This window comes from Plasmodium coatneyi, chromosome 12 (assembly GCF_001680005.1).
Source record: "Plasmodium coatneyi strain Hackeri chromosome 12, complete sequence".
NCBI classification, from domain to species: domain Eukaryota; phylum Apicomplexa; class Aconoidasida; order Haemosporida; family Plasmodiidae; genus Plasmodium; species Plasmodium coatneyi.
Genome location: NC_033567.1, coordinates 151,940 through 176,013, shown reverse-complemented (window position 1 = coordinate 176,013; position 24,074 = coordinate 151,940). Strand labels below are relative to the sequence as shown.

Genomic DNA, 24,074 nt, shown 5'->3' with positions numbered 1-24,074 from the left:
CGAAACTATGTTGAACGAATGGTCACATTTCTTGTGTCCATGGCGCGGGAGCAACAAACGAAAAATTACTATACCTCGATTAGGTCGCGTTAATGTATTAATTATTTAGTTCAAGTGAAAGTGTTAGGCCATTCATAAAGGATAGGTGACGGCTAGGCTCATGAATATATGACCACATGGTGACTATGCGCCAAAGGAGTGGGCAAAGTTATGCGCAACAGTAAGTAATCATAAATAGGCCATTAAAAATAGGACACCATAAATAGACCATTTTCCATTAAATGTAATCATAAACGGACCATCATAAATGGGTATAATAATAAATAGGCCATTAGAATCATGCAAGTGTGGTTTTCCGTTGAGCAGAAGTTGCAACACCTCATCAGCTTATCACTGCTATACCAAAAAGGGGGGGGGAAGGAAAGGGAACCAATAATCCCTGAAGCTTCTTCAATGTATAGTGCACACATGGTATTACATATTCATCATTGTCCTTACTTTTGGGAAAGAAGAAGGGGGGAAGGTAATATATACACGCATATCCCCCTCCTCCACCCGTCTATGTTGCATTCTTCCCACCATTCCAACTTGTAATCATGTGGCAAATTACTGGCTTCTGCTACGCTGGAAAACCACTTGTTCAGGTCGTCCACCATGGCATAATACTTCCTTTCTAAGTAGATCCCATAGTAGAAATATGAAATGAATGCCTTACTTTTACTAAACCAAAAAAATAATTCCTGCGGCATGTTTAATATTTCTTTGTCTATGAGATTCCTCGAAAGTTCATGGTGGGTGCAACCATATGGGAGCATTGGTCTGTACCTGTCTAGGATACGATTCGTCCAATTGGGGTAAACGGTACTGCAGTATGGTCTTGCGTCGGCTTCATATAGTTGCTGAGGGCAACCTCCAGAACATTGCTAAAGGAAGCCTCAAAAAGGTTGCGGAGGGTAGGTTCCATAAGGTGGATGAGGGTAGGTTCCATAAGGTTGCGGAGGGATGGTTCCATAAGGTTGAAGAGGATAGGTTCCATAAGGTCGCGGAGGGTAGGTTCCATACGGTTGAGCAGGGTAGGTTCCATACGGTTGCGCAGGGTAGGTTCCATAAGGTGGCAGAGTGTAGCCAACATAACGTTGCTGAGAACAGGTTCCACAACATTGCTGAGAGCAGCCTCCACAACGTTGCCTAGGGCAGCCTCCACAACGTTCTCGATGGCAGGTTCCACAACGGTCCTGAGAGCAGGGATTCTTATGTTTTCTCATATCGCACCTGTCAAGCAGATTCCTTCCGGGAGCGTAGTCATTCTCCGTGAATATGGAATTTTTTAAAGAAAGCCCTAACCCGGACAAAATTCTTGAACGCCCAGATGGGTATGTCCCTGTAAAGGTCCCCACGCGCGTTGTCCCATTAAAGCTCTGCAAAGGAAGGAATAAAATAAAATAGAAAAGAAAAGAATAAAGTAGAATGGAATAAAGTAAAATAGAATGAAGTGAAGTAGAAGGTAATAGAATAAAGTAGAATAAAATAATGAGGTATTATTAACACAGTGGACAGCATTGAAGGGAGAACGCAAAGAACGAGCAGCAAGTGGGGAGCATTCGGAATGATAAATTTGGACAAAGGCGCAAATTGTATTCCCATATGCTGGCACTACTGTGATAAGAAAAAGAAGGAATAAAGAAAAAAACGACCCACGCACAACTTCCACGTACCTGTGACTCAATCCAAACCAGGACAAAGTACATAACAAGTAAAGGGTACACCCACAAACGACGATCCTTTGGAAAAACAATTTTGATGGCGGCCATTCTTTGCAAGACTCGTTAAATATTCAGTTAAAACGGAATATATATATATATATATATATTTTTTAATTATATTAAATTATTAGTGCAACTGCGACACTGTTGGATAATCCCAAGTAATCGCAAAATTTTCTTCCTCCAATGAGTCAATGGTTATCTTTTATTCTGTTTTATTTTTGCTTTTTCCTGCATTCACTTTTGTGTTTAAGCTAGCTTGCGTATTATTACTTCACACCAAAAGGAAAGAAAAAAGAAGGGGCTCACAGTAGGAATAACGCTACAAAATAGTGAATTACACATAAAAATAAGGTGACCATATAATATAACACAGTTTTACGAAATAATCGCGACGTACTCGCAACATGAGCGCGACATTTATGCTAAACGAAGAAAAGGAAAAAGTAATAATGTTGAATAAAGAAAAAGCAATTTTTTTTAATTTTTTATTATGGGGAACGAACTAGCATAGTAGTAATTAAAGTAATATTTTTAAAAGTACCGAGAACTTTTTGCGAGAAGAATAAAATTGAATAGAAGAATTTTTTCAACTTGCAATTTTAAAAAATTATTTTTTTTTTTTTATTAAAGAAATCACACTACTGTAAAGTTGGAGCTATTTTTATTAATACCAAGAGTTTAAGAAAATTCATAAGTGTGTATCCTAGTATATAATAATAACTAAGCTCACATTCTAAATTTTTGTTATCTGCGCTATTCGGAATTAACATTTAAACGAATAATCATTAGTGATTTAGCACCCTTATTTGGAATAAGTTCCTCTTGTGCAGCGATTCCAATATGTATGCACCTTTTTCAGATGTGCGAATCGTATAATATGCACCCTTATTTCACATTCTAATTGTTACTTCTAAAGATGATCACACTTTTTCCTTCTTAAAAAAGAGTATTCTGCGTATTATTTTAGCACACCACGCATTTGAAAGAAGGACAGAGAATAGCGCAAATCCTGAATCCTCAAGCTACGACCCCCACCGCAATTCACACAAGGTAAGTTACTCCTCGTTAACCCCATCCAAAATTTTACTGCTTCCCTCATGTAATAGTGGATAGCCAAGAACATCATTATTCTTTTAACTGTGCCAAAAAAAAAAAAATGCGGGTTATAAGCGACGCAGGGAGTAACATGACCCAGATTTTTAAATGGACTTTCCTCCTATTTTTCTTTTTACTTCCGTAGCATTACGACCTCCACGGGCACTTCACTTTATCGGCAGGGTGGACAATTTCAAAAGGGGGGGCAAAAAGGAATGGAGGTAATTTTACACGCTGACTGTACTTATCGCTCGGAGCAACTGCGGCTAAATTAACACCTTATTGCTTAGCTTAACCCATGTCGTAGCGCCACTATTTGCCCCCTTTTTTTTTTTTTTTTTGGTTCATCTTAGGTATTGAATCACCAAGCAGTAGTGTGTTACGCACACGGATGATACAACCGAACTGCTGTGTCACCCCCTTTTTAGGCAAAAAGGGGTGCAAAGGAATTCGCAGCTTCCCCAGCTCACTTTAGGCACTGACCCGCTCCTTCCCACTCCTTCCCGCTTCATTCTATTGTCACGTAAACCCATTTTATTCTATTCCAATAATTTTACACACAAATTCATCCGTTTATCGTTTAACACATGAATACACAACGATATAAGTTTTGCACACACTTCAAAGTGGAATGCATACGGAAAAAAAGTAAACGCTACGCAACCGGACACGGAGATAAATACGCAAACACCATTTCGTTCATGTGAAATATAGAATGTAAACTCGTTCGATGAATAATTGAAAATTAGCATTAAATCATAGAAAAACATTTATGAAAAGGAAGAAAAAAAAATACCCATTGGGCATATATGCATGCATAACATTGTGCATGCAATATATTCACCTAAACTTTTCATGTACACGTATTGCATAATACAGATGAGCGCTATGCATTAAGTACACATTCCTTCCTTCTTCCAACCCTCATTTCTTCATTTATGAAGTGCTTATCGTTCCACGCTCCATTAATTCTTTTATTCTCAGCGCTGCAATTTTTACCCTGGCAATTTTGTTTTCTGGATTCGCCATAAAATTGTTTCTTCTGTGCAAAAAAAAAAAAGAGGGGGTGGGGGAACTATTTTCATGGAACATAATTTTATACATTTATTTATTAAGAATGTAATCATCCGAATGTGGCACATTACTTAATACGGAAAAATTGTGTTACCTGTGTACATGCTGGATTATTCATTCTTTATCTAATTCACGGTGGGGAATTCCTTTTGGAACCAATACTTCCAAGTTTCCGTGTGGTATTTCTTCCACATAGCATCTTTTTCTTGCTTTAACTGTTTGATTTCATTCCAGATGTTTTGTTCTTCTTCACTTAAAGTATTACTGGGTTCGTTTTGCCTGTTTTCTCGCAAGTAATCTACAAATTTTGCAAAAATGGCATTGTTCTCCTTAACTTCTGCTTGTCGGAAAGCTGTTAACATTTTGATTAATTCGGACCAACTATTTCCCTTATCGTCCACAGTGTTGGAAGATGATTCGTATTCTGTGCTTAATGTATCCACAGCTCCTGCCATTACATGATACCAATTTTCTATTTCGATGAGGGATAGATCGTTCCACTCCTTCTTTAATTTGTCTTCAAGGCCGAAACGTTCGGTATACATTGAATTGGATACAGTTCCACTAGAATAAGGAAGTTCTGCATTGTTGGAACCTGAGGAAGATCCTCTAAAATTTGCGCTGTTTCCATGCTCCCTGGTACTTTCTTCTTCTAAGGGGCTTCCAACTATTGTATTCTTTTCGCCGTTTGAAGGCTTTTCTGACAAATTTCTAGCGCAGCTCCTGCTGGGCGAACTGAAGAAGGCGTCGTACTCATTGCTGCAAAGGCTTCACAACAAGTAGAAGTATAGGACACGTACAAATGAAAACATGAATACATTATTTTTGTACTCTTTAGCAAGCGTGAACAAATCGGATGCGAACCTTTCAGGCGCATTCATAATATGCCAAATATGCAAATCATGCGGCAACATATTTCATTTTTCTTCTTTATTATTATTTTTTTTTTCTCCTCCTCATTCATACCCGATTATAGATAATATAAATATGAAAACTCCGGAAGAGGACCTCGACATCGTGAACAAATTGTTGTTTAAGAAGGTGATAAAATGAAAATATGCTTGTTTATTTTTATTTTATATTTATTATATTATTATATTTTCTCTGCTTCCTTGTACTTATCAAGTTTGAATATTTCTTTTATGTATAATTTGAAAGTTATTCTTGTTTTATTGTATATAGCTAAAGTAGGAATATATTATTTTAACCTTTTAGAACAAAAAGTGAGCGCTTGGGTTTGTTTTTTTTGAAAATTGCTTCTTTCATTCAACAAAAAGATAAAAAAAAATTTTTTAAATAAAATTTTTTCTTTATAGAAAAAAAAAAAAATATATTTTTTTTTAGACGTTCTTTTTTTTTTTTTTTTTTTTCTTTTAGGATAAGACAAAGTAAAATATAAAATGCGAAAAAGCAGTCTCTGCATGTATGCATGTCTGCAGTCTGCGTATTCTGTGCCCTTAGAAGCTCCGAGATATAAGAAATTTGTTTAGTTTTAAATAATTTGAATTCTTCCCTTCTTTTGCATGTAGTCATTCATTCAACGGATTAAAGCATTAGATTTTTTAATGTAGAAATGTTAAATTAATGAAAAAAGAAAAGACGGAAGGATCTTATGGTAATATATATGCGCATATGCTGTATGCATACCTGAGTTGTTCATAGAACGCATATACTTGAAACGTACCCACAACAATTTTTGTACGTGCTACTTTTTATTAAAATATAAATATATGTAAATTTGCGCCGAAAATAATTTTTTTTTTTTTTTTACGCATGTTAAAAAAGTTTTTATTACAGAACAAATCTTCAGAAAAAAAAAAAAAAAAAAAAAAAGGGAATAAAAATATTTTGGCGCCGCCCAATATAGAAAAACAGACGACCCGCTATGATTTCTACATACCACAGTTTCATAAAATATATATATGAATAATTTCTATTATGTTGTATAATTTTTTTATGATAAAAATACTATACAGGGACAATTTTTTTTTTATGCATGATAAATCCTATGAATTAGAATTTACATCTGTATTACATATGTGTTTTAGAGAGTCTTTCCTGACATTATATAATTAGAAGTGGCAGCATATATGGTAAGTTGTTATTTTTTTTTTAATGCATATACCAAAAATATTTTTGACAGCAACCTAAAAGGTCAAAGAAAAAAGAAAAGGGTTTTTTTTTTTTATAAGGAGTTCAATAAATTGGATATGAATTTATCGCTATGGTCCAATTTCTGTTACGTTGTGTTGATGATAATTTATAAGCAGTAAATATATAATCATATTTGGTAATGAACATTGTACTATCTTTAATAGTGTATAATTTTTCACCTTTAATGTGCCCAATGTAAGGCGCTGATGAAATTTTTGTATTGTTGAGGAAATATTTTAGAAGAAAGGGAAAAAATATATAACCGAAAGATGAAAAAAGAATATATAAAAAAAGAAAAAGGGGGAGAAAAAAGTACGCAGCTATTACATGCAGCAATTCTCATTAATCATAACGAATGTAGCTATCCTAATGTTTCCGTGAGCATTCTGCAGATCCGTGGTGCAATATGTGTAATAGTAACTGTACATATTAAAACAGTGCTCTAATAACGAAAATCTCCCATTACGTAACTTTTAGGATAAGATGGAAAGTTAAAATTTTGCTGCGGATATCATTCCAAATGGCAGTTCATACCTTATATTGGAATGCAAATACATGTCAGGCGAACATTGTATTCAATAAAATTGGTACATGTATGTAAATCCTTTTTTATGCTTAATATAGATGTACACATTTGTTCGGAACGGGAGCTGAATATATATTTAGTTGATATCGTGTAATAAAATGCACGTGTTTATGCTAGTGAGGAGCATCTATTCTATGAAAGCGCACACATATATCTCCAACGTGTTTCTGTAATACTTATGAATAATTAGAGCAGGAGAAATAGTAATTAGGACTTTTGAATATCATGAAGGGTGCATAGGAAAAGGGAATATCTATTAGAATATTACTTTATCCTTTAATTGTTATAATAGGCACCGCGTATATTTAGGTATAGTCATATTGGGGATGCAAAGTGCACTCTTTACACGCATTCATATTATGGTATGCGATTGAAAGTGTTAACAGCGTAGGTTCTCTAACAAATTAAAACAATTATACAGTGGGATGGGAATAAATTGTTAAGGGCATATTATATATAAAATAATAGAATAATTTTTTAATTTGTAAGATGTAATGAACGCAAAATGTACAATAAGCGCAAAGGAACTAGTGTGTAGAAATGAACATTTTATTCATATAAAATGAACTACTCTTCGAGGAATGTCAAGTAACATGTGTTTGTAGCACTGGAGAAATATATTTAGCAGGAGTACCATTCCTTATAAATTATATACTTCCATTAAGGAAGTAATAACACATCGGAAAATATGTAAGCCTTGTGTGGCGGAGAAATTATTTGTTTCTCACTTTCTCCCTTCTAAATCATATAGTGGAAACACTATTGTGCAAAAAAAGGAAAATACGTCGAATGAGCCCCCCCAAAGAGGGGGGTCATCTGTAGTTTGTGTAGGTTTTTTTTTATTCCCTGTTGCTTCAAAATAATGACTCACGGGGGATGCTATGCGAATAAATATATATTGTTGATTAGTTCCTTATTTAATTTTATCCTTACATTACCGGAAAATTAGAAGAATAACCAATCGCAGTGTCTCCTGTTGAGAGATTTACTACTTTTAGGGAAAAAATATTTTAATGTACCTAAGAAAGAACAGGGTTACGAACATGTTATACGACTATGGACATCATTCTTATGGGACAATTGTTTTTACAATTAGGTATTCATTATGAATAAATGATCCGAGTATGCAATGGAACATGCACTAGGGTAGTAGCGCCGAGACATATCGGTACCATTTTCTATTTGTAATGTGAAAAAGAGGAAAATTAAGTAATGAAGTGAGGGAGCAATTTATTCTTCGGTCGGCTCACAAATTTAAATTATACGAATAAATTGTGGAAATAATATAAGATGGAAGGAGTCATGGAAGGGGAGGGGAAGGAACCTGACGAACGCATTTTTTTACACATAAGTATAATGGGAAAGTATGAACGGGTAGAGGCATATCTGCATCCAAGGGGAAAGACACAATGTGTACTTGACCTAAATAATTTGCCACAACTTTGTTTCCTTATATTTTAAAAGGGAGGAACTGTACCGTTTCATATATGTATTATGTTTGTGTGGAATATTCTACTTTTGAACATTGCTGAATCATATGTTATTCGCCTGTGTACTGCGCAACACAATCCTACTAATGCGGAGAATGGCACGTTTCCATATGATCCAGATGTGCGGAACCGAACTATAATTCAAGTAAGCGCTCTTCTCATAATGTCCCATTAAAGGAATGTTTGTGAAATATACTTTACTTTTTCATAAATTCTGTATAAATAAAATCAGTAGGACCCTTTTATACCAACGTTGGATGCATCATATATAAATGTATACATTCCTCAAGGGATATTTGCACTGCTGTGTCAATATTCTATTTTATATTACCTCAGAACATTAATTTATTTGAGTAGAATGATTTATTCATGAAGAGCAGAAAGGTTGTCCTGGACTGTGCAATAAATGCGCATTACTTGCGTTTGTAAATAGGGTACACATGCAGAACACAACAGAAAAAGAATTATGGGCAACTTGTATATATACATTTAAACGGCTGAATGTACGTACAACCGAACTGTTAATAAAAAATTAATAATTTAATAAATGCATAAGTTATTGACATTTTTTTTGAGTTTGTTACGATAATATTATACTTCAGCGGCATAATAACGTAGCAGTGTCCTAGGTGCACATTTCATTTCAAAGTTGTAGCATATTAAGAAAAGAATATAGTGCCATGAATTGTTCATTTCTGTATGCAAGCCCCATATTATTACAGGCTCGAAGTACAAAATTCAGTGCACTCTCCATGGAGTATGTAAGTTTGCTCTATACTCCTTCAGGTCATTTTATTACCCACATATACATATTACTCCAGTCATGGCACAGAAAAGAACGTCGTACAGATCATAAATAGCAATATGCACTATACACAACTACACCCTTATACGAATAAAATGTACCCGGAATGTGTACGAACTAGTAGGAAAAGAAGGGAGTAATCGCATAGATTTAATTGGATTTTATTATATACAGTTATGTGACAGCTTTGGATTCACCCACTGGACCATGGTATGGAATAATTGAGATTTTTTTTATGTGAATTTTCATACGGTACAGAACGATACGTGTACACTTTATAAGGAAAAAAAAAAAAAAAAGGAATGCTCATATAATGATGTGATTATATAGGGCGCGATTTTCCATATGCTACAAAAAATAAGGAGGCACTTAGTGTTATATAATATAAGGTTTGAAAAATGAGGGAAAGAATCAATAGCTCCTTAGAAAGTACCCCTTTTGCCTTTAAAGTTTAGTAAAAATGAATTACACATAAGGAGTTTTTACACCCGAAGGATATTTTATAAGAATGATAAATTCTTATAATGAATTTATACAAAAAAAAAAAAAAAAATGAGCTCGAAGAGAAACACAGACTGTGTAAATATATGTTACAAATGAATGAGCTTTTTTCTATGCTGCATGTGTATAGGGGCTTAACAGTATTTAACAATGCACCAAATTTATATAATAAGTAGAGAAGCCGTTTAAATTTTGGGTGCTTTAATTTTATTTTCCTAATTTATAAAATGTTTGGAGTGTACACACATAAGTAGTGATTACACAGTATTTTATACATGTCAAACGATCATGCAAAATGATAAACAAAGCGTTAAATTATGAGCCTCCTAAAACTTCGATCCATAAACATAATCACAAAACCCCTGTAACTCTAATCCGTGAGCGAAATCGTGAAACTCCTGCGCGCAGTACTAAATACATGCTATGAAAAATGTAAACACTGAGCTTTTGAAATTTATACAGAACATACACCAAGTGAAATGCGAATCATACGATATGTACGGCATACATAATATGTACAATTGTATCCCCCCTGAACCTTCGTCGATGTACACCATCATTGGCCTTTAAACCTCGCTCTGAAATTTATACTAAAATAGAACATGCATACTCTGATCACTTGAAATTTATGCAATTTACATACTGAATGAAACATGAACCCCCTGGAAATACGAACCTTGGATGCAATCATAAACCCTTAAAATTTTGATTCATGAACAAACTATTATGAATATTTAAACCTTTGTTCAATACAAAAGGTGCATACTAAATAAAATGTGTTCACTAAGCCCTTCAGGCCTATACAAAATACATACTGAATAGAAAATCTACAATTACACATTTAATAAATTACAGCACACTCTTTCTTTTTTTAAAACTTGGCATAATTTATTTCTCTACTGTTTTTCATCTACTACGAAGAATATTATATATACAAAAGAAAAAAAGAAGAAAGAATACTGCCAAACTAATATAATTATATATTGATTTTTACATATTGTAAATAGTATTCTACTCAGGATAAAAATAAAATAAGAAGCCGTCACACTCACATATTTTTACTGCATTCCTTTATTCTTCTTTAAAATTGTACCATACATTCTTTAAATTTACTGTTGATAAGTTATTTTATATATATATAACATACATAACTCAACATGGTAAATTCGAATAGAACAGTGGCAAGCTCCCCTTTATCAGGAACTATGGAGGCCAGTAGCAGTAAAGAATGTCGATGTGTGGGAAGCCAAAATATATCATCTAGTCAAGGATATAATACCCATGAGAAAAAATCACTGGGATTCTTTTTCTCTAGGAGAGCAACTATTCTGTTTTTTATTGTTGCTTGCATCTTTTTAAAGGTGAGTCCCTGCCCACTTACACATAAAAAAAAAAAAAAAAAAAGAAAAGGGTAGGAGTTGTATGATGAAATATGGGTGTATAGGATGTACAAGTTATGCAAACTGCATATACTGCACGTGTTACGAGCCATGCCACTATCGCGCAGCTACTGTTAACTGCACATGTTTTTGTCCCTGTAGAATGTTTTCCTTACTTTAAATCAATGTAGACGCTGTTTATTAATGTTATGTAAGAACCGTTTTGCGTAGCATATTGTAGTTGTATATTATATTTGTTTAATTCATGACTTTTCCCATTATATCTAATTCATAGTATTCGCTGCACATCTACTTTATCACTATGTTTACATTCTACAATCTCTCACGTGAACATTTTTTTCTTTAACAGAACAACCATATACATGAAGAACAAACAGAAATCGTTCAATTACCATACGCTAGTACGTACTCAAGGAATTTGAGCGAATCGAAACAGAATAAATCGCGCACGAATAAACAGACAAAGTCTACAGTAGGTAAAGCTCCTGCTGGTCGAGGAAATACAAATAACCCTAATGTTACATCCAGTAAAAGCGGAAATGGAGAAAATCGCCCATATCGTAAGCCAAGAGGAAGAAGTGATATAAAAGATGATGAGGACTACTACAGTTCAGATGAAGACTCATGTACTAGGAAATGATAGACAAATTCTAAAGAATCGGAGAATCTGAATAGATCTGTCAACTAGGAAAAGTGAAGAATATATGACCGCTAATGTCGTGAATCGTTTCTAAGTAACAGTTCAGAGGAAAATGTACATGTATCACAAATGATTTACATATATGTTCTTATGATGACTTATGAGAAAATAGAATATGATAACTTACAAAATGATTTGGGAAATTATAACAATGAGGCAGGGAAAAAACGAACTTTCCCAAATGTATTTAAAAAGGAAAAAGTGGAAAAAGTTTAGGATTTCTTAATGGACCGGTGTCCTTTTCCCAATACACCCCTGAAGGATATAAATAACCGTGAAGTTCATACAGTGTGGAAAGAAAAAAAATGACATTTTTCTTTTTTCCTTTCCTTTCATTGCATTTCATTCTTCATTTTCTCCTTATTTTCTTTTTTTCCTACATTCGTAAGTTTAAGTAGAACATAAAGGAAGATACTCCAAGCGGGGCGCGAAAGAAAAAAAAGTACTGATCTTTGAAAAAGTGTTTTATGCATATTAAAGAACGAAAAAAAAAGGAAAAATATATATATATATATATATATATATATCAGCACTTAAGCTTTTGTGTGTCATTTTTGGCTAGCTCTCATCACGCGCACGCGCATGTTACCCGCAAAAATAGGACAATAACTACTCAACCTTTAACTGACAGGGTTGCACCGCTTTTCTCGTCCCGCGTAAGCGATTCCGCGAGGTGAATGATCGTGGCAGCAGCAGCAGCAACGGGGGGTGGGTATAAATGTGTTTATTACGAACGCCCCTTGGGTGTACTTATCGCACGATGACTGCGCATCGAGAACGCACCTGATCTATGCGGAATCCAGACACGCAAACGGAAAAGCCGAAGAAGAGCAGACGGAAGCAACCCATGACAGTCATGTCCCTTTTGGTAGTGTCGTCAAGGGGGATGACGACTGGCACGTGCGGTGTGCAGCGGTGCTTAGGCGAACGTACCTCATCCTTCCGTGTTTATGCCCTTCAGCACACACACACACACACAAACATACAACAATGTGAACATACATGCATACAACAATATATGTATATACATACACACAATGGTAGATTAAACCCCTGGAAGAGTTTCCCCTCCCCCTGGCGACTTCCCTAAAACACCAACTCCTTTAAGGGTGACTTTACGGGCAGCCATTTGTTCCGCGCGTTACGCGTTTTCGTACTGGATTGCCCGAACGAAATGGGCCAAGCGGTTGATTAGTTCATTAGTTGACCGGTTGATTGGTTGACATCGGTTGGGCAGTTGGGCGGTTACGCGGCGAAGCGACGCAGAGCGAGGAAAGCGGTCGTCGCGAATGTTCGCCGAAACCCAGGCCCTTGGTCACAGACCGTGCGGTGAATGTACACCTTCGCTGTGGGGCCTCCAACTGGCGAAGGCAAACACGAAAAAAAAAAAAAATAAATATAAAAATAAAAATAAATTAATAGAAATAAATAAATGAAAATAAATAAAAAATATATATAAAGGAAAATACCTGTTCGGATGATATGCCAAGGCGACTAGCAGGCATGTTCTTGCGTGTAAGGATCATAAATAGCGGCTGCCCCCCATGGGTGGATCCCAGGGAAAAGGAAAAAGAAAAAAGAAAAAAGAAAATTACAAAGACAAAAATTTACAAAATGATTAAAACATTGTAACAAAGGAAGGAAAAAAGGAAGTACGAAGTTGCACAAATATTATAACAAATTATGTACATTGCTCAATGGAGGAAAGGTGAAAAATTGTTATCATATTTTATTTCTATTTATATGCCTATAACGTCTGTCTCACAGTTTTTTTAATAAATGATCTAAATATACAATTTCCTTTATCAAACACACACACACACACACACACACATTTCTTCTTTCATTTCACACACATTCCTCAAAAACACACAAACGTCAAAAGCAAGCATCCACAATTTGCCTATAAATTGCTTCTTCCTAAGGAAAGTGTTCCTTAGGAACATTAACCATAGGAACACATTCCTCAGGAACAAAGTCTTCCTTCCCTAAACCCGGAATCTGAGCTTGCAACATCTTCCTTAAAAACACCTCCCCTAGGAACAAAGTCTTCCTCCCTAAACCCGGAATTTGAACTTGGAACCTGTTCCTTAGGAACAACTTCCTTAGGGACATCATCCCTAGGAAGAACGTCTTCCTCCCCTCAACCCGGAATCTTAACTTTGAACCTGTTCCTTAGTAACATCTTCCATAGGAACATCCTCCTCAGGAACATATACCCTAGGAATTTCTTCCTTAGGAAGAAAATCCTCCTCCCTAAACATTCACCCCTAAGCCCTGAATCCATAAACCTTAAATCACGAACCCTAAAACCTAACACACTGAATCCTAAACTCTAGAAACTAATCCCTAAACCCTAACCCCCCAACTCTAAACCCCTGAACCCTAAACCCCTGAACACTAAACCCCTGATCCCTAAACCCTGAATTCTAAACCCTGAATTCTAAGCCCTGAATTCTGAACCCTGAACTCCTAAGCTCTAAACACCTAAATTAAAACTTAAAGCCTATACGCGAAACCCTGAACCCGAAAACCTAGACCGCACACCCTAAAAGCTAAACCACAAAACCCTAAACCCTAAACCACAAAACCCTAAACCCTAAACCACAAAACCCTAAACCCTAAACCACAAAACCCTAAACCCTAAACCACAAAACCCTAAACCCTAAACCACAAAACCCTAAACCCTAAACACTGAACCCTAAAAACTGAACCCTGAACCCTAAAACCTGAACCCTACACACTGAAGGCTAAAGCCTAAAACCTGAAACCCTAAAAACTGAAGGGTCATACTATTTTTTATACATTTAGTCTAAATTCAGACAGAGGAACTATTTAAGTTTTTTCTACAGTTTTTATATCGATATAGTGCGAAATATTTATTTTGACGATTCAGAGTTAATATATATGACACTTGAAAATTTCATTTTTATATAAATATTTTTAGCACAAGGCATGTGAATTTCTTTTCAAAAACCCCACAGTAAATTTTTCTACCATTAAGCAAATATTTTTAATAGGTATATGTTTAATTAGTTCTGTACAGCACATAAAAAGGTGTTATTAAAATCGTGGTTGTATTATAGAGAAGAACGTTTCATTTCTTCTGCCTATATCGCTACATTAATGCCATGACAATTTATATGTGCTAATGTTGATGAGGGCCACAAAGGACCGCTTACTGTTTCTTCTGTTTTAATCAACTAATTAGTTTTTTGCGGGTTAACTGATTAACTTAATTGTTTAGTTGTTTAACCCCTGTGAATTTTTTGTCTGAATAACCCCGTGGGACATTTTTTTTAAGAGAAAGGGAACAAACAAGTGTCCACTCAGTGTTGAATGTTTCTAGCTGGTCCAAAGAAACAATTCTTAGTTTTATTCTGTCAGATATCATTTAACCTTTTAATTAAAAATCGATAATTCGATCATCCAGTAAGTATAACTATGTATGTTATGAATCAAATGTCACATGTGTGATGTGATTAAAATAGAATTGTAATATAAATTTAATTTTCAAAAAGTTTTGCGAAAATGTGTTTACTAACTTTTTGGTATTTATTCCTATGTATATATGATATATAGGTTATATACTTGCCCACCTCGCAGCGGTTGTCCCATTCTCTTTCACTTTTCCTTTTAGCTCTCATTTTTTAATGCTCGTTTTTTTACTTATTTAATGTTATATTAATTATATATAGTGTTGATCGTTCATAGATGAAAAGAAGAAAAAAAAGAATAAGCATGTGAACTTGTTATGATAATACATTGGCTCTTCAAGTTGAAGTCTCTCTATGTAGGTTATTACGTAATAACACGCCCTCTCAGAATAGCAGGTAGTATATAACACTAATTCGTTTTCATTTTTTTTAAAAGCTATATATAGGAACAAGTTTTAAATAACAAATAGCTATTTTATTACTAACCGAATAAATCAAATAAAATAAATTTTTTTTATAGAGCTATATAGCCCCTCAGAATGGACTCATTTAGAAAGAAAAGCAAGTAAAAAACAAGATATAATATGTACATGTAGTAACAATTAAAAAAAAAAAAAAAAAGGGGGGACTAGCAATTAGCTATATTAATAATTCACCAAATTCATAATGCGGACCGTGTTATATATATTTACTATTTATTATTATATAGCCCACTGTTTTTTATTTTTTTTTTCTATCAAGCTATTCAATTCCGATTCCATTATACAATATGTAAGAGCAATCATCTTTTCTCTGAGAAACAACTTTTCATCCTTATAAATCTGTTCATTTCTAGCCAAAATGGTGGTGACAACAGATTGATTCTATCCTTTTTAAAAGGTGGCTATTTATAAATCTGTTTATTCTTAGTTGTTTGTTTTTTTTTTCTTACCATTCAGTATATATACATAACTTTTTAATTTTTTGAAAAAAAAAATATTTTTTAAAATATAAATTATAATTTTTTTTTTTTTTTTTTCTTTTTTAGAAATTATAAAATATAAGTTTTGTACAAAAGTTAATACAAAATTATGATTAAACCTTAAATATTATAAAAAATAATTTGTAGGCTTTTAATATATAGTAATTTGTTGATTTTATATATATTTCTTCACATTTTTTCAATAATAATATTTTTTGTTCTTACTTGGAATTCTAGATTTTTTTACTTTAGCACTTTTAGAGAAATATATATATGGTGTTTAATAAATTTTTAACATTACTTAGAGTATATTTCTTATTAAATACTATAGAAATAATTCGTTCTTTTCAACTAATATATTAATAGGCTTCTTTTCTTGTAGTATATATATCAAAAAAATGCCTGTTACAACAAGGCAAAATAAACAAGGGAGAAAAGGCAGCGGCGTGGTTTTTCGCCTTTGCACCAAAGCTTCCTTGTACGCGCTTCTAGTCTGGATTGTAAATTGCTCCAATTCGGTAAGAAAAAAAAAAAAAAAAAAGGAAAAATGGACAAATGAACCAACAAATGAATGAATGAACGAACGAACAAACGAATGAATATTATCACCCAGCAAAAAAGAAGGGACGTATCTGAACGCACATATATTCATCTGTGTACATTTGTCAGGAATAGTTTTTTTTTCTGTTATGTCTAAAAATGTTTTTCCTTTTATTTTTTTTTTTTAAATATGAATATGCATTTTTTCTTTTTATGTTTTCTTTTTACACTATTATACTTTTGCTACCACCTTTTCGCTACATTTTCGCTGTCTTTTCATTAATGTAAATAGAAAAAGACTGCTGAATTTTTTCATATAAATTTTATAAAAAAAATTCATTTTACAGCACTACCACGACTAACAACCTTCCCTTCCTTCCTTTCTTTTTTTTTTTTTTAGAGCCAATATGGTAGTAATTCGTACAATGTGATGAGCAACAATGGTCTTGAGAGAAAAGCCGTGGATTCAAGAACTCTGAGGTTATTAGCAGAAGCTTACGAGGAAGCTATAGAGGAAGATGGAGAAACTACAGGAGAAGTTGGAGCAGAAGAAGAAGTTGTACAGAAATCTCCTTCTGTATCCTCAGTACAAGAACGAGTTATGCAAAAAGCTCCTTCTCCATCATCAGTGCAAAAAACAGTTGCAAAAGCTTCGAAAGATGTTGGAAAAACTTCAGGAAAAGTTCCAAAACAATTATTAAGAAAAGAAAAAGTCAGAAAAAACGATCTTGGATCCATTCTTGTACAATCTGTAGATTTAAACGAGCAACCGGAGTTAATAAAGCGTTATGAAGAAAGAAGGATAAATGTGCGTGATAATTTTAAACCAACAATAACAGCCAATTTTGAAGAGGCATTAAAACGTTGTATGGAATTCGACCCACGAAAACACGGCATGGATTGAGACGCGCACCCATATGGTGTAATACAAAAAAAGAAGAAAAGAACGGTGCAAAAGGGATATTTGAGGATGTATCAAAACAATTTTTTGCAATCTTCCATACATAGATGATTTAAAAATAATGAAGAATTAGAAGAACCATACCTAGAAAGAAAATACATACGCCCACATCTAAGCCCTGCTCCACCAAAAACAACTGCTTTAAGAAGAAACGTAGAAAGAAAAATAAATGAAGAAGAAGATCATGAGGAGGAGGAAGAAGTAGAAGAAGTAAAAGGAAAGAAAAAGAAAAGAAGAAGATTCTGCTGTTTTTAAAATGTCTTATAACAGAACGAGTAATAAAAGGAACAAACAAAGTTATTTATTCTGCTGTTACGTAGGAGTCCAAAAGGTGTAATGAAAATGCTACCTGATAGTGTGATTTATATGTGTACATATACGAATTAAGAATCATGGAACCAGCCTTTTTTTTTTTTTTTAACTGTTTGAAAAAAAAAGGAGCAGAAGGGGGAAGTTCACCCCCAAAATTCGGAAGAGTCGAGTGATAGTATAGGAAAAGTGTGTAAAATGGAAATTATTTTCTACGGGACTATAAATGTACCAAAAAAAGAGGAGTTACTTTTCTGCTAATATATGCCCATTCCCTTTACGTACTAATCAGTACGTGTATATGTAATTAGTTCACCATGCAAATTATGTATTCCACAAACTCTTGTATTATATAATACGTACTGCCTAGAAATTGATCTTTATTTTTGTACAAACAGTTTTGTGCGCTATATTTCTCGATCTTTTCTGTAATTTGTTTTTATATATCCATATACAAAATGGCATTTTTATTATTTTACCATGGACTTAGAACAGGAATATAGAATTTAATAAGGAATATTTTTTGGAAAATAACTTTTAATGGTAATAATTATATATTTTTGCAAATATCAAAGGGTTCTAATTTGTGCATGAGAAAGAGAGTCTTGTTTTTTCTCTCCCTAGGTCTGACATATGAAGAGAACAGCATATTTGCAAGTAAAACGGATATTAGCCTTTAGAAATCTTCAACTTTTTTTTGCGTGCCGCCCCTCACCCGCCATATATACTGTATAATATAATTAAAAACATACCAACTATTGGTTCTGGAATAAAAAAAAGAGCACAGGAAAATATATAACCTCTGTTTTTTCATTTTACTGATATCATTTATTTTCTTTCCTTTAAATATTCTTCTGAAAAGGTCGGCACTTTTCTTTTTTTCTTTTCGCGCCTGTTTTCAGAGTATCTTTCCTCATAAAATTATTCATACATACAAATGTAGGAAGGAAAAAAAGGATGAATTAAGTCTACCTCTAAAATTTAAAAAAAAGAATGGGGCAAGTACACACAATAAAAAGGGGGAAGCACAACAACCGAAAAAAAAGAAAGTGTTTTTACCGCTCCTTTTTTGCGCAAAGTTGTCCATTTTTAGCCTAACATCACAATGCGCATCACATCACACATGCGCTTCTCCTTCGCAAAAGAAAGTGTTCTTAAAAAAGGGGAACTGTACAATTACACAAATTTTTTACCATGTCATCACATGTTTGTGTATACCAAAAAAAATAAAATTATAAGGACAAGAACTGACACAACAAAAAAAAATAAGGAAAAAAAAAATTTTTTAGTTCATCATAAAATGAAAAAACAAACAAAGTAATTAACAAAAAAGGTGGACAGAAAAATAAAATGCGACTTCGTATAAAAGGTCAAGGAGAAAGCTCCTCAAAGGAGTGTGCATACTTAATACAATAGTGACACTTCAAAAGAGGAAGTAACTGTTCACTTCTGTTTTTACTGTACCACTAAAGGCACATCCATAAAAAAGGGAAATTCATCCCCTTCTTGCCAAGTTCGGCTTAATTCGGCAAAGACCTCAATCCATCCATCACCCCATGGAATTTGGACAAAACACTATTTCTTATTGCATCGTACCCGCACGTGCTCCTGTTTTTTTACAAAAGAAAAATTACTATTTCTCCCTTTTTCTTTTTTTTTTTTGGTATTGTACACGGAAGTGCTTACCCTCATGTGTAATGAATATAAATGGAAAAATTCCTTTATTCCATTCTTACTTGTTTTCAACTTCCTTACTGATGATCCAAAATGTTCATTTGCTTTTTTTAAAAAATTTTTATCTTTTTAATTTCTTTCAACTTAACAACTTCTTTTTCTTTAATTCCAATTATGGACCATTTGAAAAGTGCTACCAGTTGCGAGAATTTGCGCGGAGGTTTGCGAAGGTGATTCGCCCCGCCTTTTTTTATGTGTTACCTCCTTAAAATATTAACATGGACCTTCCCACTCGATTTCGATTCAATTTGTGTGCAGCTTGCAGACGATCTTATTTTTAATGAAAAAAAATAAGCATAATTCCGTGTTGTGAGAAGTATACAAATGTGCGTGCTCCTTCCGACCATTCCAACTTTTTTTTTCCCATTTTGGCAATAAATGTTCATTACCACCATGGTAATATGGAAATTGATCACACTCTGTGTGCATGAGGTAGCTACGTTTTTACACATTTTGTCCTCATTATCACAATTTAAGCCCCTTAAAAAATTCATAACTTATGGATATGAATAGAATAAATGTAAAAAAGGGTCCCTTGCACATTTTTCCTGTTATAGATGATAATTAATAAGGGAAAAATTTTGTATGAGCCATGCCCCCAGAGGAAGGTGAATTAAGCTGCATGACAGGGTTCAAATCTTATAGGATGGATTTAAATGGATTGAGTAGAATCCCTTGTTCTCTTATAATTTTATAAAAAAAAAACAAAAAGTACATTTATGTATAATTCGTTTCGACGTTCTTTTTTCTGCCGAATAAGGGGCGATGCTGATAGTAGTTTCCTTCTGTTGTCATATTATTCAAGCAGTTGTATACTAAGAATAATCTGCAGCTAAATTTAATTTTCTCCTGTGCATGGAAGAACGAAGGAGGTTGTTTTGTTAACCTTGATGGGGAAAAAAAGGGCGAACTAGGAAGTTCTTATGCCCATACAGAAGATAATATACACTATAGTTGTCCGTAGTCCATATTATATTCTTGCAATATGCGCAATACACGAAGTTATATAGCATATTTCTAGGTTTCGTTTTTATACAGTGCTATGTATGTAAACATGGAATTTATATCAAAAAAAAAATTAATTTTTTAGAGTACACCCAGGAACCTCACACAAATTACAATAATATAAGGAGAAGTAAAAGAAGGAAGGAGAAAATCAAAAAAAAGAGAAATATATACCGCACAACCGCTGCGTTTCCTATCTCTAACTTACAAACTTGCCAAATTACCATCATTGTATTCGTCATCTCATCATCATCTTCTTCCCATTTTTTTTCCCTTCCGCCTTCCCACCTTATGTATATTGAACGAATTAATATACTTCACAGGCAAGTTACATGAAAAATAATAATATGTACATATTCGTATAATCTAAATTCTGGAGTGAATTATACTTCATAAAAAGCAAGGTGAGAAGGAATATATAAATATTTAAAATAAGGAGGAGGAATGGAAATTCCGTATGTGCGCTATTATAGAATGTAGTTATATAGTGAAGAATTGAAGTAGTATACTCATGTGTATGTTCAATTCAGAAATAGGGGGAAGAAAACAAAGAAAATACAGGTGTAAGAGTGACTATATATTATATATTGGAGAATATACACATAAATATTAAGGAAGAGAATCTATACCAAAAATTTAGGAAGGAAGAAAATGTCAACGGTAAGAATAAATGTTATAAAACAATAAGAATAAATGTAGATTGTCTCATATATAAGTATATCATGTAAATATGTAATATATACTGAAGTATATATCAGTATATGCATATATATGCGCCATATAACGCATATGTGCACATCCACTAAATACTGTAGGAAAACTGCTGGTGGGAGGGAAGCTCCCAATCCCGATATAAAGAACTTAAGGAGAAAGCACTGAATAATAATGAATGTAAAGGTTGCAGCGTCACAAGAAAAAGCGCTTTAGAGGCTGCAGTGCAAAAATATCCTTCAGTGGAGAAAGAAGTACCGAAAATTATGAATGCCTGGTGTTATGTACATACAGCAGGACAGGGGGACAAATCTACATACTGTAACCTCTTTTACTACTGGCTAGGGGAAATACTATTCCGTGAATTGAAGAGCGATGCATCCGTCCGACGGGAAGTTATGAAAAATATTTATGAGAAGTTACAGATATGGAAAAATATAGACAATTGCACAAAGACCTTCCCAAATGTGACGCCAGAGGAGTTCGGACGCCTAAGAGCTCTATACTACTATACACAGGACTACAATGAGCTGGAAAGAAGAATACGTACGGAAGGTGAGCCATGTGGTGAAGAATACAGAAATTTCCTGAAGGAGGCTAATGATACCTATAGAGACAGAGACTGGAACAACAGGTGTAAGGGCCCGAACAATCGTGGAAGCGAGTACTGTACCAAAATTCAAGAGATATTACGTAACGCTGATAGGACACTTAAAGACCCATCAGAAATATTATCCGAGTTGAAAGGTAGGCTGACTCCTTTAGAAAGTGAAAAACTGAAGGATGCAACCGTAGAAACATCCTCAGATCAAGGGAAAGAAGAAACAAATACAAGGAGGTGCACCCCCTTTATGCATTCACCCTACACTCGGCTTCAGTGATCCATGATTACACAAATGACTAATACCAATTATTCCCTTTTTCAGATAATGAACAACCTCAACAGGAGACTCCACCTGCTGAAGGAACATTTGAAGAAACAGCACCTCCAGTACAACCAGTAACACCAGCACAAGCACAACCACCAACATCACCAATACCAACAACAACACCAACGTCGACCCCTGCAGCACCGCCACCTGTAGAAACAGCACCTGAAGGAACAACATCCGAAGGAACAACATCTGAAGGAACAACATCTGAAGGAACAACCCCATCAGCACCAGAACCTGAAGGAATAAAACCTGCTGAAACGGCCACTCCAGCTCCTGTAGAAAAATTCCCAGCCAAAGCACCAGAGAGCAGCCTCAATGGTAGGGGTGATTCCAGCAGCCACCACAATGGTGCAAAACCTCCCTTTTTGGAACCGGAAGTCCAAACAACACAACTCGCAGTAACGGAAACTTGGACATCTGAACAAAGTAGTAACACTGCTGTAGATCTAAGCATAGATGTAACGGAGGGCATAACTATCCCAACCACTCCTATTTTATTTGCTACATGGGTTGTGACAGTATTTATCTCCATTGCCCTTCTCCTGTGCAAGGTAAAATTGCTATTGTACAAATGCCTGTATGAATAGTACCATATAATTACATTATTCTCTTTAAAAAGGGGAGGAAGATGCAAAATAAGTTATTATGCGTGCGTGATACATGCTTCCCAACCCTTCCCCGTATATTCGCCCCTTCTTTTTTCTTCAGTACACTTCTTTATTCCGTGGAAAGAAGAAGAAGTCCCCTAAAAGTAAAAGAAGAAAGAGAAGATCTACCATCGAAGATGAATTGAACACATCATTAGCGTGCAGTGATTCAGCAACAGAATATTCCAAAGAAGGCAGCTCCATAGTGTCTTCCACAACAGTGGACGACTCCGCAGCAGAGGACCATTCAATGGAGAATGATGTTATGGAGGATGATTCTTGCTCTTCTTTATACAGTACATCATCATAAGGAGGGAAGGGGGGAAGCGAAAGAATGTTCCATACAATGTGCATATGCAATATTTGATGTGCCTCATCTTCCAAGTTGAGAGAATACACATCAGCGGTTAAAAGAACAAAGAGGAGGAAGGAGTAGTTTGACTTTTTTTTTTTTGTTTGCTTCCACGTCAAGGATATACCCATACCCCCGTTTCCCGTACGGGATACAGGAATCGCATAGAAACCCGATCGTTGCGTAATCTATCGCATCTCCACCATGGAGATTACACCTTATGGGTTTGCGTAACAACCTGACCGGAGCGCAACCTCGTTGGTTGAGGAATCATCGAACGACGAAGCTGTGTGTGTACTTTCATGGACACACATTTTTTGCATTAAAAAAATGCAGCGAATAAATTTTATACCTGCTACACAGTTCTGCAGTAACAATATCAAACATTGTTTTATCATGTATGAAAGTTCTTAAAATGTGTACACAAAAACAGCGCCGACAACTTTTTTTTTTGTTTTTTTTTCCTTCTTCTTTTCTTCTAATATTAAATTTTTTTTTTTTTTTCTTTCTTTTTTTTTTATTCTATATGCACACTTTAGATGCATACTGCTCCATAAGTAGCGAAATACCAGACCAGACTACTGTCCCTACACCCTAAAACAGCTAAATACCAGGCTACATTGTTGTTCCTATACACTCAACCCTACACCCCAAGGTGCGAAATCATACATACACATCCCTAAAATGCAAAAACCTAAACCCTAAACCCTAAAGCCCTGAACCAAACATCCTGAAACAAACACCCAGAACCCTAAACACTAAAAAAAAAAAGAGTACATAACAAAAAATGAAAAAGAAAAAAAAGAAAAAAGCAGCAAAAGAATGAGGAAAATTAATATAAAAAAATAGAGGAAAAAAAAGGAGGAAAAAAAAAGGAGGAAAAAAAAAGAAGGAAAAAAAAATATTCTCGC

General features: G+C 34.5%; 4 protein-coding genes across 4 annotated transcripts; 2 read left to right on the top strand and 2 right to left on the bottom strand.

The window, feature by feature from the left end:
- Nucleotides 1–390: 390 nt before the first annotated feature.
- Nucleotides 391–1,811, bottom strand: PCOAH_00037270 (Uncharacterized protein; the record flags this gene model as incomplete). The annotated part of the gene is made up of 6 exons (XM_020060518.1): nucleotides 391–396; nucleotides 479–497; nucleotides 556–923; nucleotides 1,136–1,235; nucleotides 1,273–1,418; nucleotides 1,716–1,811. 6 exons carry the CDS (start codon nucleotides 1,809–1,811, stop codon nucleotides 391–393), a joined length of 735 nt encoding a protein of 244 aa, XP_019916192.1.
- Nucleotides 1,812–3,747: 1,936 nt separating this feature from the next.
- Nucleotides 3,748–4,951, bottom strand: PCOAH_00037260 (Uncharacterized protein; the record flags this gene model as incomplete). Its single annotated transcript, XM_020060517.1, has 3 exons — nucleotides 3,748–3,903; nucleotides 4,070–4,694; nucleotides 4,902–4,951. The coding sequence occupies 3 exons, from the start codon at nucleotides 4,949–4,951 to the stop codon at nucleotides 3,748–3,750; spliced, it is 831 nt and encodes a 276-aa protein (XP_019916950.1).
- An 11,416-nt stretch (nucleotides 4,952–16,367) lies between these two features.
- Nucleotides 16,368–17,413, top strand: PCOAH_00037250 (hypothetical protein; the record flags this gene model as incomplete). Its single annotated transcript, XM_020060516.1, has 2 exons — nucleotides 16,368–16,487; nucleotides 16,910–17,413. The coding sequence occupies 2 exons, from the start codon at nucleotides 16,368–16,370 to the stop codon at nucleotides 17,411–17,413; spliced, it is 624 nt and encodes a 207-aa protein (XP_019916657.1).
- Nucleotides 17,414–21,169: 3,756 nt separating this feature from the next.
- PCOAH_00037240 (KIR-like protein) lies at nucleotides 21,170–23,121 on the top strand (the record flags this gene model as incomplete). Its single annotated transcript, XM_020060515.1, has 5 exons — nucleotides 21,170–21,178; nucleotides 21,334–22,067; nucleotides 22,207–22,229; nucleotides 22,315–22,715; nucleotides 22,873–23,121. The coding sequence occupies 5 exons, from the start codon at nucleotides 21,170–21,172 to the stop codon at nucleotides 23,119–23,121; spliced, it is 1,416 nt and encodes a 471-aa protein (XP_019916364.1).
- Nucleotides 23,122–24,074: the final 953 nt, after the last annotated feature.